At 42.4% G+C, this 13966-nt stretch overlaps 1 protein-coding gene across 1 annotated transcript; it reads left to right on the top strand.

The window, feature by feature from the left end:
- The first annotated feature begins 343 nt into the window (after nucleotides 1-343).
- Spic (Spi-C transcription factor) lies at nucleotides 344-7788 on the top strand. The gene is made up of 6 exons (XM_021175159.1): nucleotides 344-392; nucleotides 2581-2676; nucleotides 3245-3341; nucleotides 4593-4705; nucleotides 5614-5722; nucleotides 6991-7788. Exons 2-6 carry the CDS (start codon nucleotides 2674-2676, stop codon nucleotides 7395-7397), a joined length of 729 nt encoding a protein of 242 aa, XP_021030818.1. The 5' UTR covers nucleotides 344-392; nucleotides 2581-2673; the 3' UTR covers nucleotides 7398-7788.
- The last annotated feature ends 6178 nt before the right edge of the window (nucleotides 7789-13966 follow it).

Here is a 13966-nt window from a genome sequence, read left to right as displayed (position 1 = left end):
TAGAGTGTGAAGTCCAAAACTGGGAGAGACGATATAAGTGAGAAAAGAGGGGAGATTAAGAGATACAGGTCAGAAGTTTCTGGATAGGGTTAGCAGCTCAGAGGAGTGAGTGGAGTGTGGAGGGGAGAATGTTGTGGGGACTGGGTGCTGAGCCTTGAGTTTGATTCTAATGCCCCAGAGAATGCTAAGTATTACACTTCCTTTCAAAATAAGAGCCCCTGGTGTCTTACTTGGTCACATCAAGAAATAGAATTATGTAGGCACTGTGTCTTTTAAAAAAAATCCCCTTTGTAGCACTTCCTTAAAAAATAGCTATTTAATGCAACTCTGCCAGGGTGTTGTTGATAGCGTCCTTGACATTTCAGTACAGATATCGCCACTTTGTCTTCCTGGTAAGTGTTCAGCTTATGTCTTCCCTGAACCTTTGTATTAAGTGTTCCATTTTCTCCTTGGGATGAATGTTTCTTGGGCTATATTGTCTTACTTACTGTCTGTTTAGCTTCGAGAAATAGTAAGCCATTGATAAGCTAAAGCTGAATCATCAGTTGAAATACTGCTTGGAATGGAAAGGCAGGCTTGAGGCTGTCGAAGCTGTGGGTCTTTATAACACAAACTCTAATTAAACTGATTAAGCTCCTTTATTTACAGTTCATAGAAGCCTTGTTTTGGGGAGCTAGTAAAGAGTTTGCTTCTATTCTCATACTCTAGGCGCTGTTAAAGATTGAGTTCAAATTACAATAACCTTCAGCACTACAGGGTGAGGTTATAGTTTAAAAGTCATGAATGGCTTTTTAAAAAATACCTAACACTGATAGTATTCATTTGATGGGTGGGCCAGTGCACGATGACAATCTCAGCATTTGGGAGGCTGATACAGGAAGACTGGCAAGTTTAAGACTAGTCTGGACTACAGAATGAGTGTGTGATCTTAGACCAGGCTACACTGTCATTGTGTGAAAAGAGCAAAGAAAGAGATCACCCTCCATCCCACCCCCAAAAAAGAAAGAACATAACCTAAACTATAATTTATACGTTTTCTTATGTTTTCTTTTAAGTGATCTAGTGCAAAGATGATGTATCGTGATCTCACTGTATTAATCAGTATTAAATGCTGAATATTAAGTAATACTAAAGAGTATCAGCTAGGATTACAGGATAAGAACTTGAGCCTATGTATAATGATGAAGTAATCTGTGTTAAAGTCCCACACTTTCTTATGTGGCTCTTCTCTGTTACACCATTCAGCAAGTCACATGAGGATGGAGAACTTAAAAGGTCATCTCTGACAACTGGTGTCTTAGAAAATACAAATCTCAAGAAGGGGTAATAATAGCGTGAATCTTTCTTTCTTGAGAAAAAAGAAAAAGTCACACACAGCCTCTTAACTCACAGAAACCCAATGTTTACTGGAATTCTACACCACCATGCCCAGTTTATAAAATAAGTCGTTGGAATTCTTAAATATGTTCCAGTTGTTTCTGTGTCATCAATTACCCAGCGACAGCGATTAACATCAGCTGTCTTCACATTTCAGAAGTTAGAGGAGCCGAGTCAATGGCTCTGCAGGTAAATGTGCTTCTGCTGTGAACTTGAAGACCAGAGTTTAAATTTCCAGAACTCCCACTAGTTAGGTTTTTGCTGCCTGAGTACAAATTAGAGTCATCTGGGAAGAAGAAACTTAATTGAAGAAATGCCTCAATTAAGCTGGCTTATGGGTAAGCTTGTAGATCTTTTTATTAATTAATGATTTTATGTGAGAGGGGCTTTGACCACTGCAGGTGATGCTACCCACCTCGACAGGTGATCCTGAGTTAGGTAAGAAATCGAGCAAGCTGAACAAGTACATCCTCTGTGGTGTCTGTCCTGACAACCCTGGATGATGTCATAGGAAGGTTAGATGAAATAAAGCCTTGTCTCTCAAGTTGCTTTGGTCAGGGTGTTTTATCCTAGTACCAGAGACCAAACGAGTATAGCTTGTCAGGGTGTGGTAGCCTCCTGTAACCTCGAAACATGAGACAGGCGGCACCAGCTGGTTAACTAGACCCAATCAGCAAGCTCTGGGGCTCATGAGAGGTCCTGCTTCCTTATGTAAGGAAGAGAGTGGCGGAGGAAGACACTGGGCATCAACTTCTGCTCTCTATACATAAGCATGCAAGAACAGCTTCATGTGCATGCTCTCTCTCTCTCTCTCTCTCTCTCCTCTCTCCTCTCTCTCTCTCTCTCTCTCACACACACACACACTGATAGAAAAGTGAAATATTCAGATGGTGGCATCTTGCATTCATAACATTTTCAAAAAAACAAAAACAAAACAAAAAACAAAAACAAAACATTTCCTGGGCCAGGTGTTCATTTAGAATCAAATTAAAAACTACTTTTCTTTTAAGGCCATATCAGTAATCCCAGCACCCAAGAGTCTGAGGCCGGAGAATTGGAGGTCATTCTAGGTTACAGGCTGAGACCTTGTCTCAGAAAACAAAAACAAAAATAAAAACAAAAGCAAAGCAAAAGGCAAATAATAAATGTTAACCTATTTGGAACTGTTTTATATAATTGGTCTTTCTCTCCTGCCTTCCCCAGAACGTGTATTGAACTCAGAGCCTGTTGCAAGCCAGTGTGCACGCGCTTACTAGCTGCCGTTTCCACAACCCAAGACTCTTCAATTCATGAATAATGGTCAGTCGGCATTTTTTTTTTAAATCTTAATTCTTAATTTTTGAAACTAATGGCTTTTCTTTTTGAGACAGGGTCAATGTATCACATGTTGACTCTGTACTTGCCCTGTTACCAGGACCGAACTTGACCGAACACAGATCATTCTGCCTCCACTTGGGTTACAAGATACAAGCTATCAGGCTCCTATTTATGTAGTTCTGGGGGGATTGAACCCATAATTGTTAATTATGCCATATAAAAGCTCATACTATATAAAATTAATATGATTTCTATAGACTAAAAGATCAATACTTAAAAAAAAAAACAAACTAGGAAAATGGCTCTCACATTTGACAACCCCTGAGCCACTTTTGATTGTCACGACTATAGCTATATGAATATATATGAATATATATGAATATAGCTATAGCTTCTTCTTGGGAGAGCCCACGAAACTGGCGAGCATTGTAGGGAAAAGCAGGGCATCCTGCAATGGCAACTTAGCCAGTCTACGATGTCCATGGTGCTGAAGCTGAAACTCTCCTAAGAGTCATCTCAGAACGCCTGCATTTGCCATTTGTGTTCACAGACTTGTTGTATTGATCAAGACAGTCTGGGGCAAACATTTCAAGACGCCATTGACATATTGATCCAACAATCAACTGAAGGAAGTCAATACTCCTCAGGTAAAAATAAGTCATTTACTCTCATCTCCTGGCACACATGTGACAGACATATGTACACATACATATGTAAGAGTACTAGGAAGCCTACTAAACTCGCCAAGCTGGGGAAGGGCGGTTTTCCCCTGGCTTCTGAGCTAGCCAACATACCTTTATTGATGAGTTCTAGGCCAATGAGACCCTATCTCAAAAAACAGGGCTATTGAAGGATGGTGGATATCTGGAAGTTGACTTAGGCTCACATACATGTGTACTCACACGTGTAAACCTGCATGTAGTACACACACATGCAGGCCAAACACCCATATCCATAAAATAACTGTAAAGGGTACTGAGACAAAGGGGTTGTTCCTTGACAAGCCTGAGATATGTGGCTAGATTGTGTCTCAGACAGAGTAAGCGTAAAGTCTGCCTACATGATTACTCATTATATCATCCTGACTTTCCAGGAATAGCTTCCTGTAAAACAATATATATGTATGTGTATGTGTGCGTATGTCTATATATGTATATTATCTGTGCCATAATTGTGGAGGTCAGAGGATAATATTGGGTGTCATTCTTGCCTCCCCCACTGTGTTTGGATAAGATTCTCAGAACAGTTGCATATACCAGGCTAGCTGACCCAAGAACTTCTGGAGAGTCTCCTAACTCTACCCCCTCTCTTGCCACAGAAAGAGGGATAAAGACGTGTTTGATGCACTTTACCTAGGTTCTGGGGTTCTGAACACATCCTTACACTTCTGTGCCAAGTGTTTTCCCCAGTATATCATCTCCCCAGCCCAGAAAAAACAAACAAACAAACAAACAAACAAACAAACAAACAAACACTTTTGTTCTATATTTCAGGCTTTCCACTCACCCAAGACAGTCTGCATAGAAAGATTTTTATCCTAACTCATTCTACAGATTATAACTTCTATTCTACAGACTCTTTGATCTTGATGAAATACAATATATTGTCTATTGAGTTTTACAGGCAGTATTTCAGGGAGCTCCAGCCTGACACTTAGGTACTATAGGTACATGGAATGGAATCTTTTTTTCCGTAGAGGGAATGGGTTATGAAGAACTGTCCATAATACAAAATTCCTGGGATAAATGTCATGGTAGAAATACAAATTGGTAAGAAAGCTTAAAAGGCAGTAGTCAATAGAACAGATGTCACCTTGGGTTGCTTACAGATGTGTTCATATATAAACGCATGTGTGCCTGTAAAGTTACCAAATGTCTTTCTGTTCTGTCTTTATTTAGAAAATAGAAATTACATGGCTATCATTAACCCTTATCCTCACCTCAGAGGCAACGCTAACTACTATGGAATGTCACCCACAGAGAACCCCCTCTATGACTGGAGAGGTGTAACAGTGAGTAGCTTTTACCGAGATCAACTGCCCTGCATGGGAAGACCCATGACAGCCATGCTTTTGCTGTAGAATGAGTGAGTTTATTAAGTTTAGAGCGAAGAGGAGTAAAAGAAGGAAATAGCAGCAGAGAGAGGAAGCTGGGAAAGGTCTGAACATAACATCATCACCTGGAGCCCCTGATAGACAGAGGGCCCCAAACAAGTACAACATTCTCCTCGGTGAGACTTCCAAGGAGTCCTTCCCACTATAGACTTTATTTTTGTTTTGAGTCCGGGTTTATGTAACCCTGGCTGTCCCAGAACTAACTTTGTAAACTGGGCCGGCCTCAAGTTTCACCTACCTGTGCCTCATTCCTGAGTGTTGGGATTAAAGGCACCACCACCCAGCTATAAACCATTTCTTTAGAACAGGGATTTGGGGGTCCAACTTTAACCTCTTTTCGGGTTGCCAGGTAAAATATGGGTTGCCTGGTCCATTCTGGCGATCTTGTTTACCTTCATAACTCTGTAGGCTTCTTGCTGCTGGGGTACAGTTAGTTGTGAGCTGCCATCCCTCATCCTCATATTCTCTTTCTCATTGAGCATCTTTAGAAGAATAACCACCACTGCCTTTTATCCCAGCACTCCAGAAGCAAGAAGAGGCAGGCAGATCTCTTACGTTTGAGACCAGCCTGGTCTATAGAATGAATTTCAGGACAACCAAAACAAAACAAAGAATAATCACCTATCTTTCACAAGGGAGAGAAGCCAAACTTTAGCCTCCACCCCCTGACCTTCTCTTGGTTTGATGCTCATCCTGGAATACTATATGACTTTAGCACTTTTGAGAATGGAGCATTGGTCTTCAGTCACTGATTGGGGGGGCCAAAGGACAAATTCCCACTTAACACATCACTGTCTTGTATATAGAATGGTTCTGCAGACCTGTATTTGGAAGGAGGCTTCCACCAATCCGTACAGAACATAGCTGAAAGCCAGCTGGTACAACCCCCCTTCTTCCAGCAAAAGGGAGGAAGAGGTATGGTGCTATGATACTCCTGATATTCATGGGCTCAAAGGGATGTCATATATGTATTTCCGGGTTTTTTCCTCTTTCATTGTGTAGCCCAGGCTGGCTCGGAACTCTCTGTGTAGACCAAGCTGTCTTCAAACCTGCAATCCTGCCTCAGCATACTGAGTGCTGAGATTCCAGGCATACAGTGCCATGCCAGATGGAATTAAGAATATCCAGAAATACATTTGTACATATTAATCTGTAGCTGAGCATGGCGGTACATGCTTATAGGTCCAGCACTGAGGCAGAAGGATCTCGAGTTTGAAGCAAACCTGGGCTACATGCTAGGCTTTATCCCAAGAAAAATCTGTTAAAACAACATGAATTGAACCACTCCAAGGGTGTTTGGTATTTATTCAACCATAGGCAACCTACTAATGGTTACACTCTTGAAGAAAGTGACACACACACACACACCACCCTGGCAGCCAGTAGCCTCATGGGTCTCTATCCATGCTAGAGTGTAAGCAGACTCATTTTTGTTGTGAGTTGATAGTACAACATGTTCAGAAGACAATAGACAGAAGATGCTATCTTAGGTCCAAGTTATATGAGCAGAGTTGGGGGTGGTGGAGTATACCAGCAGTTTGGGGATAAACTATGCTAATGTCTCAAAGGGAAAATAGACCTAGAAAGGAGGATACAGCGTGCTTAAGTGAATTCTGATATCCTGAAGTGACTGGCGCTTTCATTTCCTAGGTTTCCCTTCCTAGTCATTTTCAGACACCAATGATTACATGATGAAAGACACTGACTCTAGCACCCGATTTCATAACTGAAATGGACAATGTTGCTTATGAACAATGGCATGAAAACTTTTGGGACATTTCTACTCCAGGGCATTTTATGGCTCCTCCAGAGCCACTTAATCTAAGTCATGACTACCAATCCCCTTTCTACTTTTAGGGCTGAAGAGATGACAGCATTATATAGCACTGGATCTGGAGTTAAAGACAGTAATGAGATGCTCTCTGGGTGCTGGGAATGGAACTTTTCTGTTCCGCAAGCACAGCAAGGGTCAGCTAAGTCAACCCTCCAGTCACTTGTATGTTTCATGATGTGAAACTATAAGAGGCCCATGGATCTTTCAGGCCTGCCAATGACTGTTAAGTCATCGAGTAAGCAGGCTCATTGTAGCTTTCCATTTCTGGGGTTCAGGAAGTCCTTCCAGGGGACCTTCCAGGAAATCTACAAAGAAGTTGATGTCTCTTTTTTTCTCTCCACCATTGCAGGCAGGAGAAAGCTTCGGCTATTTGAATACCTTTTCGAATCCCTGTGCAATTCAGAGATGGTGTCTTGTATTCAGTGGGTTGACAAAACCAGAGGCATCTTTCAGTTTATATCAAAAAACAAAGAAACACTCGCTGAACTCTGGGGGAAGAGAAAAGGCAACCGGAAACCCATGACTTACCAGAAGATGGCCAGAGCCCTGAGGAATTATGCCAGAACTGGAGAGATCATAAAAATCCGGAGAAAGCTGACCTACCAGTTCAGCGAGGCTGTTCTCCAAAGACTTGCTCCAGCTAACTACCTGGGAAAAGACCTCTTCTACCCTCAGTATGGCCAGCCTGATCAGGGCTACCTCAGTTTAAACCACTGGAATGCAAATCACTATGCTCACGCCAGTTACCAGAGCTGACCCCAGCTTCTTGCCTCGCTAGTGTCTGTCAGAAAAGCCAAGCTTTAGAATGTCTCCAAAGCATTTTTCAGATTCCACACCAAGAAGGAAACAAAACAAAACAAAATATTCAGAAAGACACAGAACATGTTTGAATTTTTCTTGTTCTGATAATCTTCCAGGCAGTGTTTACATATTGGTGTTAAAAGAAACCTAGATGTTTCAGAAGGGTGCTTACAATTCCTGCAGACACGTTGCTATTTCTAATGAACAGGCTTAGTGTCCATGGATTGGGTATCCAAGAACATCCTGGAGCCAGAATGTCTTCAGAAAAATGTGGGGGAGACCAGCACAGGGCCACTTAGTAATTTTTATAAATTGAAATAAACAATTGCATTTGAAACAACTGAAAGCATTTGTAGACTGTCTCTTGCTATGCAAACACTTTATGTCTAGAGTATGTCAGCGCTCATGAGTTTGCGGATGCTTGCTTGCCCTGGGAAGGTTTGCCAAGTAGCCTAGACTGTCCTTCAGTTGATGAAATAGCAGGCATGTGCCACCATACCAGGTTTACACTGATTCACAATGAAGCACTTTCTTGTCGTGTACTCAGAGGGAAAGTTCATTCAACATGTGCTGCAATTCAGAGGGTGTGCCAAAATTTTATGTTCCTGGCTTAAAATCACAGTGAAATGTCTTTTTATAATCTAATCCAACCTAATAATGTTAGGTGGTCACTGTGGCTTTAGTTTGCATTTTTCTGATTCTAGACATGAGTATTTTGTTTTGGAGATAGGATCTTATTTTGTAGCCCTGGCTTAGATGGAACTCACAGTTCTTCTTCACACACTGGTATCAAAGGCTTGTGTTTGTGTTTGGGGGTCATATTGAGGAAATTTCTGTTCAACCCACTGTCAGGAAACTTCCTGTTCTAGTAGGTTTGGAGGAGGTTGTTTATCTATTTTTGTTTGTTTTTATGAGATTGAGTTTCTCTGTAGAACACAAGGACAGGCTTTGAATAAAGTGATCTACTTGCCTCTGTCTCTTAAGTCACCAGGACTGTCTAGTTTTAGGTTTTATATATAATCTATTTTGAGTTGATTCTTAGATACAAGATAAGGCTCCTTTTTCTGTACTGGGAACAGATCTGTCTTAATTTGTCAACTAGATCAAATTAAGGAATTCCTAGGGAGCTGAGATTGACCTAAGCCTACAATTAATTCATTCAAGCTCTTTAGGAGATGGAGGCAGGAAGGTAAGGTTTAGTTTAAACATTAACTTTACACAACAACCTAGAATCATCTGGGAAGAGAGTCTCAGTTGAGGAATTTTGTACATCAAGTTAGCTTGTGAGCATTTCAGTGTGGGAGTTGTCTGGATTGTAACTTGATCCAGCCCACTGTGGGTGGCACCATTCCCTAGGCTGGACCCTGAACTGTGTAAAACTAAGCTATTAAGTAAGGGTGACTCAAAGGTAGCTGCGTCACTGAAAAGGGTGATCCATGGAGCTCTCTATATGACTGGCAGGCAGCTTATTGCCTCTTCTAGCAACTGTTTCCCTTTCAGAGTGGTCTTGTGACTCTTGTAAGCTTGAAGTTTTTGCTTACTTCTTGAAACTTCTAAGTACCTTTCACTTTTGAGTCCTAATAAGCCTCCAACCTGAAGGGAATATTTCAATACAGAGAAAGTTGAGAGACAACAGAGATCTTTCTATTTATCTATATAATTTATGCTAGTAATGCTTTCAATTGTTAATTGTGTGAGATTTCATCTTAATTTCTTTTTCAGATAGTAACACACACACTACTCTACTTACTTCTGGGGTATGTTCAGCTTCTGCATGCCCCGGATCTAGTCAATTCATATCAGGTAAGCCAGTCTAATAAATTGCTTTAGAAGGTGTACTTATCAGGTTTGCTTTTCTACAGTGCTTAATACTCTTGTCTGTAAAAATGCAGTAATGAAGCCCATGGCTTTGTACAATTAATGCATGCCAGTAAAATATTGCAACAACATGGGCAAACCTTAGAAAACTGTTTGGTTTAGGTTTGGGTTTTTTGTTTTTGTTTTTTGTTTGTTTGTTTTTCAAGACAGATTTTTTTCTGTGTAGCCTTGGCTGTCCTGGGTTTAAAAAAAAATCTGTTTTTGAGGCGGTGTCAGTTCTAGGCCAGGGAGAGGCCTAGAACTGTGTAGACCTGGCTTTCTTCAAGCACACAGGAAAGAACATGCTTGTGCCTCCCCAGTGCCTGGAGTAAAGGCATGGGACACCATGTGAGTCAAATGTTAGGCACAGGAAGTAGATGAAATATGTCACTTTAATAAAACCTAAAACATTGAATCCTAGCAGTAGAGGAGAATGGGGTCCCCAGGGGCCTTGAGTACGGTTTGTCCAGGTGCAGGCTAACAAGTGGAGTTGTAATTAGACAACTCCTGATGTTCTAGTCCACAGTAAGGTGACAGTTAATGGTGGCATTTTATATGTCAGATGGCTCAGCTCTTCCTGAGGAACCAAGAGTTTGTTTCTCATTTGGCGGTGGCAGCCATCTTCCAGTAACTCACCAAAATGACCTACACAAAGGGAAAGAGGAGAGGCGCTCAGTATACGTTCTCTAGGCCTTCCAGGAACCATAACGTTGTTCCTTTGGTTACCCGAGAATCTACAAGAAGGGTGATCTCACAGACATCAAGGGAATGCACACTGTTCAAAAAGAGAATGCCCCTTAAGTGTCACCGCAGCAAAATCGGAAGAGTCTACAGTGTCACCCAGCATGCTGTGTGATGTGTTAGAATGGCAGGTCACGTCTCAACAGCACACTAGGCCAAGACAGTTCCAAGTGGAAGAGGTTTTATTGGGAGAGAAAGACAAGGTGGTGGCAGAAAGAGAAGGGGGAAGGAGAGGGAGGGAGAGGCTTTCCCACTCTTTTTATGGAAAAGGAAGTAACGCAGGTAAAGGTGGGAGGTGAGCCCGATGGATTCTGGGAATATGGTGGCCATTGTCTGGACAACAGGTCTGTAGGTTGCGCTGTTGCTTATGTGATGTCACAGGTTTGGGAGGTCCTGATGCCAACACTGAGCATCACTGTAAACAATCAAGTTAAGGGCAAGATTCTGGCCAAGGGGACCAATGTGCAGACTGAGCGCATCAAGCACTGGAAGAACAGAGGCAGCTTCCTGAAGCTGGTGAAGGAGAAAGATCAGAAGAACAAGGAAGCCAAAGAGAAGGGCACCTGGGTACAGCTGAGGTGCCAGGCTGCACCACCCAGAGAAGCACACTTTGTGAGGACTAACGAAAAAGAGCCTGAGCTGTTGGAGCCCATTCCATACGAATTCGTGGCCTAATGTTTAAAAAAAGAAATAAAGGACCCGGAATGAAAAAAAAAAAAAAAAGAATTTGTTTCTCAGCACCCACACATCTCACACCTGCCTGTAACTTCATCTGCAGGGGATTAGACACTCTCTCTGGCTTCCGTTGACATGCACACACAGGGCATACACTCACAAAGACATACGCGCACATACACAAACATAATAATAAACCTTGAAAATAGAAATACTTTGTCTATTTCAGAATAGATATTTTAAACATTCTTAAAACAAAGGACAGTAGTTGACACAATGGAAATATGATAGTTACCCCCAAACTGGCCACTCCAAGATAGTTAGACACAGCAAACATAAATCTCACAGGCAGGCAATAATTAAGTGTGCATGCACCCACGTTGTCCTGGCTGTCCTTTGCCTGCGTTTTCTCTATGCTTCCAATCATGGGCTGGGATGCCAGGAAATAGTGATCTAAGGAAAATGGCGCTGTGATAATAACCTTCTGAAGACCCCCAACTACCATAAATCATTTTGCAGTTCAATCTCCCAGGTTTAAGTGTGTAGTGGGGGGGTCATTGTTTCCTATACTACAACTCAGCCACATGGAGGCACTGCTGCCCCACTCTCTCTCTTTAGCCCACTGCTAATGAAGTCTTGTTTTATGTTTTAATCTCTCGAGCTGATAAAAGATTAGAGATCAGCAAACAATACACTGAGGGAGGAATCTGAATATGGGCAATTAGAAAAGAAAGCTATGAGTTATTTTCAACATGGTCTAAGGAACCCTAGAAGGAAATGATATACTTCTTACCACCATTTGGCTTCATAATTCATCTGTGTTATCACAAAGTAGGGATGTTTTCTAACCTGCCTGAACCATCTTCAGATAGCGTTATAGAGCAGTGGTCTTCACTCTTCCTAATGCTTCAACCCTTTAATACAGTTGTGATGACCCCAGCCATAAATTATGTCCATTATGTCCTTGCTACGTCATCACTGTTATGGATTGTAATGTAGATATCAGATATGCCGGATATCTGATATGTGACTGCAAGGGTCATGACCCAAAGATTGAGAATCATTGTTACAGTGCACCTAAGGTACTAGATGCATGGAAATCCCTGACTCTGTGTGTGTGTGTGTGTGCCCATAAGAGAAATTTCCAGAATCTCCTAGAATGTCTCCTTAAGCCTCAGAGTACAGACACGATAGGAACCCCCTCTGAAGAAGAGAAAGGTCACTCTCCCAGAAAGGAGCAGGAAAGAACACCTGCTTAAAACAGATATTGCCCGAAAGGAGAAAGTGCAGATGTCAGGGAGGAATCAGAACACCGTGGTCCAGCCTTTGTCTGTCTGATGTATTCACATGCATTTCAAAACTGTTCATGCTTCTGTGGAAGCTAGTCACACAACCCAAGGGGCAGCACTTGAAACTCCCACAGAGCTGCTCTATCCAATCACTGGGAGTTCCGGAATGATCATTGGTCTCCTTTGTTCATTTGCTCATGACTGTCCTGTGATGGAACACGATATAGAGTCGAATTTGGAAAAGACAAGAGCCACAAATAAGCTCTAGTCCCTTGAGTGTAGCATCTGTCTAAATGTAGGAATGGTGAGATTCCTGCCTGGGAGAGGACTGAGCTCTTGGCTGACCATGTTTATTGTTTTTCCTCAATATCCTCTGTTGTTATTGTTGAGATGGTGTGATGGTTTGTATATGCTTGGCCCAGGGAGTGGCACTACTAGAAGGTGTGGCCCTGTTCAAGTAGGTGTGGACTTTTTGAAGTAGGCGTGGCACTGTGGGTGTGGATTTTGAGACCCTTATCCTAGCTGCCTGGAGACCAGTATTCTTCTAGCAGTCTTCAGATGAAAATGTAGAATTCTCAGCTCCTCCCGCACCATGCCTGCCTGGATGCTGCCATGTTCCTTGATGATAGTGAACTGAATCTCTGACCCTGTAAGCCAGCCCCAATTAAATGTTGCCCTTTATAAGACTTGCCTTGGTCATGGTATCTGTTCACCGCAGTAAAACCCTAACTAAGACAAAAGGGTTCTCATTGAACCCAGGCTAGGCTCAAACTCCCTGTGTAGTAGAGATTGGTCTTGACCTCCTGACCTTGCCTCCACCTCCCAAATACTGGGATCATAGGCCTTTTCCATTATACAGGTAGTTTGAATAAAAATGACCCTCATGGACTCATAGATAGTGGAAGTGTGACCTCACTGGAGGAAGTGTGTCACTGGGGGGTGGGCTTTGATGTTTCAAGTGCTCAAGCCAGGCCTATGTCACTCCCTCTTGCTGCTGCCTGCCAATCCAGATGTAGAACTCTCAGCTACCTCTCCAGCACCACGTCTGCCTGCATGCCACCCTGCTTCCCACCATGATGACAATGGACTAAACTCTGAACCTGTAAGCCAGGCCCAATTAAATGTTTTCCTTTATAAGAATTACTTGGGAGGCAGAGGCAGGCAGATTTCTGAGTTCGAGGCCAGCCTGGTCTACAAAGTGAGTTCCAGGACAGCCAAGGCTATACAGAAAAACCCTTTCTCAAAAAAAAAAAAAAAAAAAAAAAAAAAAAAGAATTACTGTGGTCATGGTGTCTCTTCACAGCAATAGAAATCCTAACTGAGATACCTTCCCACTTTGACTTGAACTCTTCTTCCTAGCAAGACCTGCTACGTTTATTTTTTATGACCCACTGAGCTTAGTTTGGGTTGCTTGCATGAACATGGGTGTGGGTTATTTCCTGGAAAATGGACAACTTATGAATGGCTGCAATACTGAAGAAAAAATGGCAGTCTCCACAAAGCATGAACTACCAAATAGCTCCTCATCAAGGGGTTGCAGCCTCATCAGCCCCTTCTCCATCCAAGCTGGAATGCTGAAGGACTCAGCCTTGTACAGATCTTATGCAGGTTGTCTTCACTGCCATGACCACATGAGTAACAACAGCCATGTCATCTCCAAATGATGGAATTTCACAGAACGCTTCCTCATCCTCCGGTTCTTGCATTCCTTCTGCTTCCTTTTTCCCACAATGTCTCCTGGGCCTGGGGAGGGGAAGAGAGAGAGAGAGAGAGAGAGAGAGAGAGAGAGAGAGAGAGAGAGAGAGACTTATAAACAGACGTTCTGCTTAGGAATGTTCACTCAAGGGTCACTTAACTCTCAGCACTTTGCTCACTCCTTTTTTTCTCTGTGTAGCCCTGGATGTCCTGGAACTCACTCTGTAGACCAGGCTGGCCTCAAACTCAGAAATCTGCCTGCCTCTG

This window comes from Mus caroli, chromosome 10, assembly GCF_900094665.2.
Source record: "Mus caroli chromosome 10, CAROLI_EIJ_v1.1, whole genome shotgun sequence".
Lineage (NCBI taxonomy): Eukaryota > Metazoa > Chordata > Mammalia > Rodentia > Muridae > Mus > Mus caroli.
Note: the sequence above shows the minus strand (reverse complement) of the source record. Positions and strands in the feature narration are given on the sequence as shown.

What these genes read in the sequence shown, in the direction of transcription:
- Spic (XM_021175159.1), top strand. An exon ending in ATGACTGGAGAGGTGTAACA is followed by an intron (nt 4,706 to 5,613) that starts GTGAGTAGCTTT and finishes TCTTGTATATAG; the next exon opens with AATGGTTCTGCAGACCTGTA. An exon ending in CCAGCAAAAGGGAGGAAGAG is followed by an intron (nt 5,723 to 6,990) that starts GTATGGTGCTAT and finishes CCACCATTGCAG; the next exon opens with GCAGGAGAAAGCTTCGGCTA.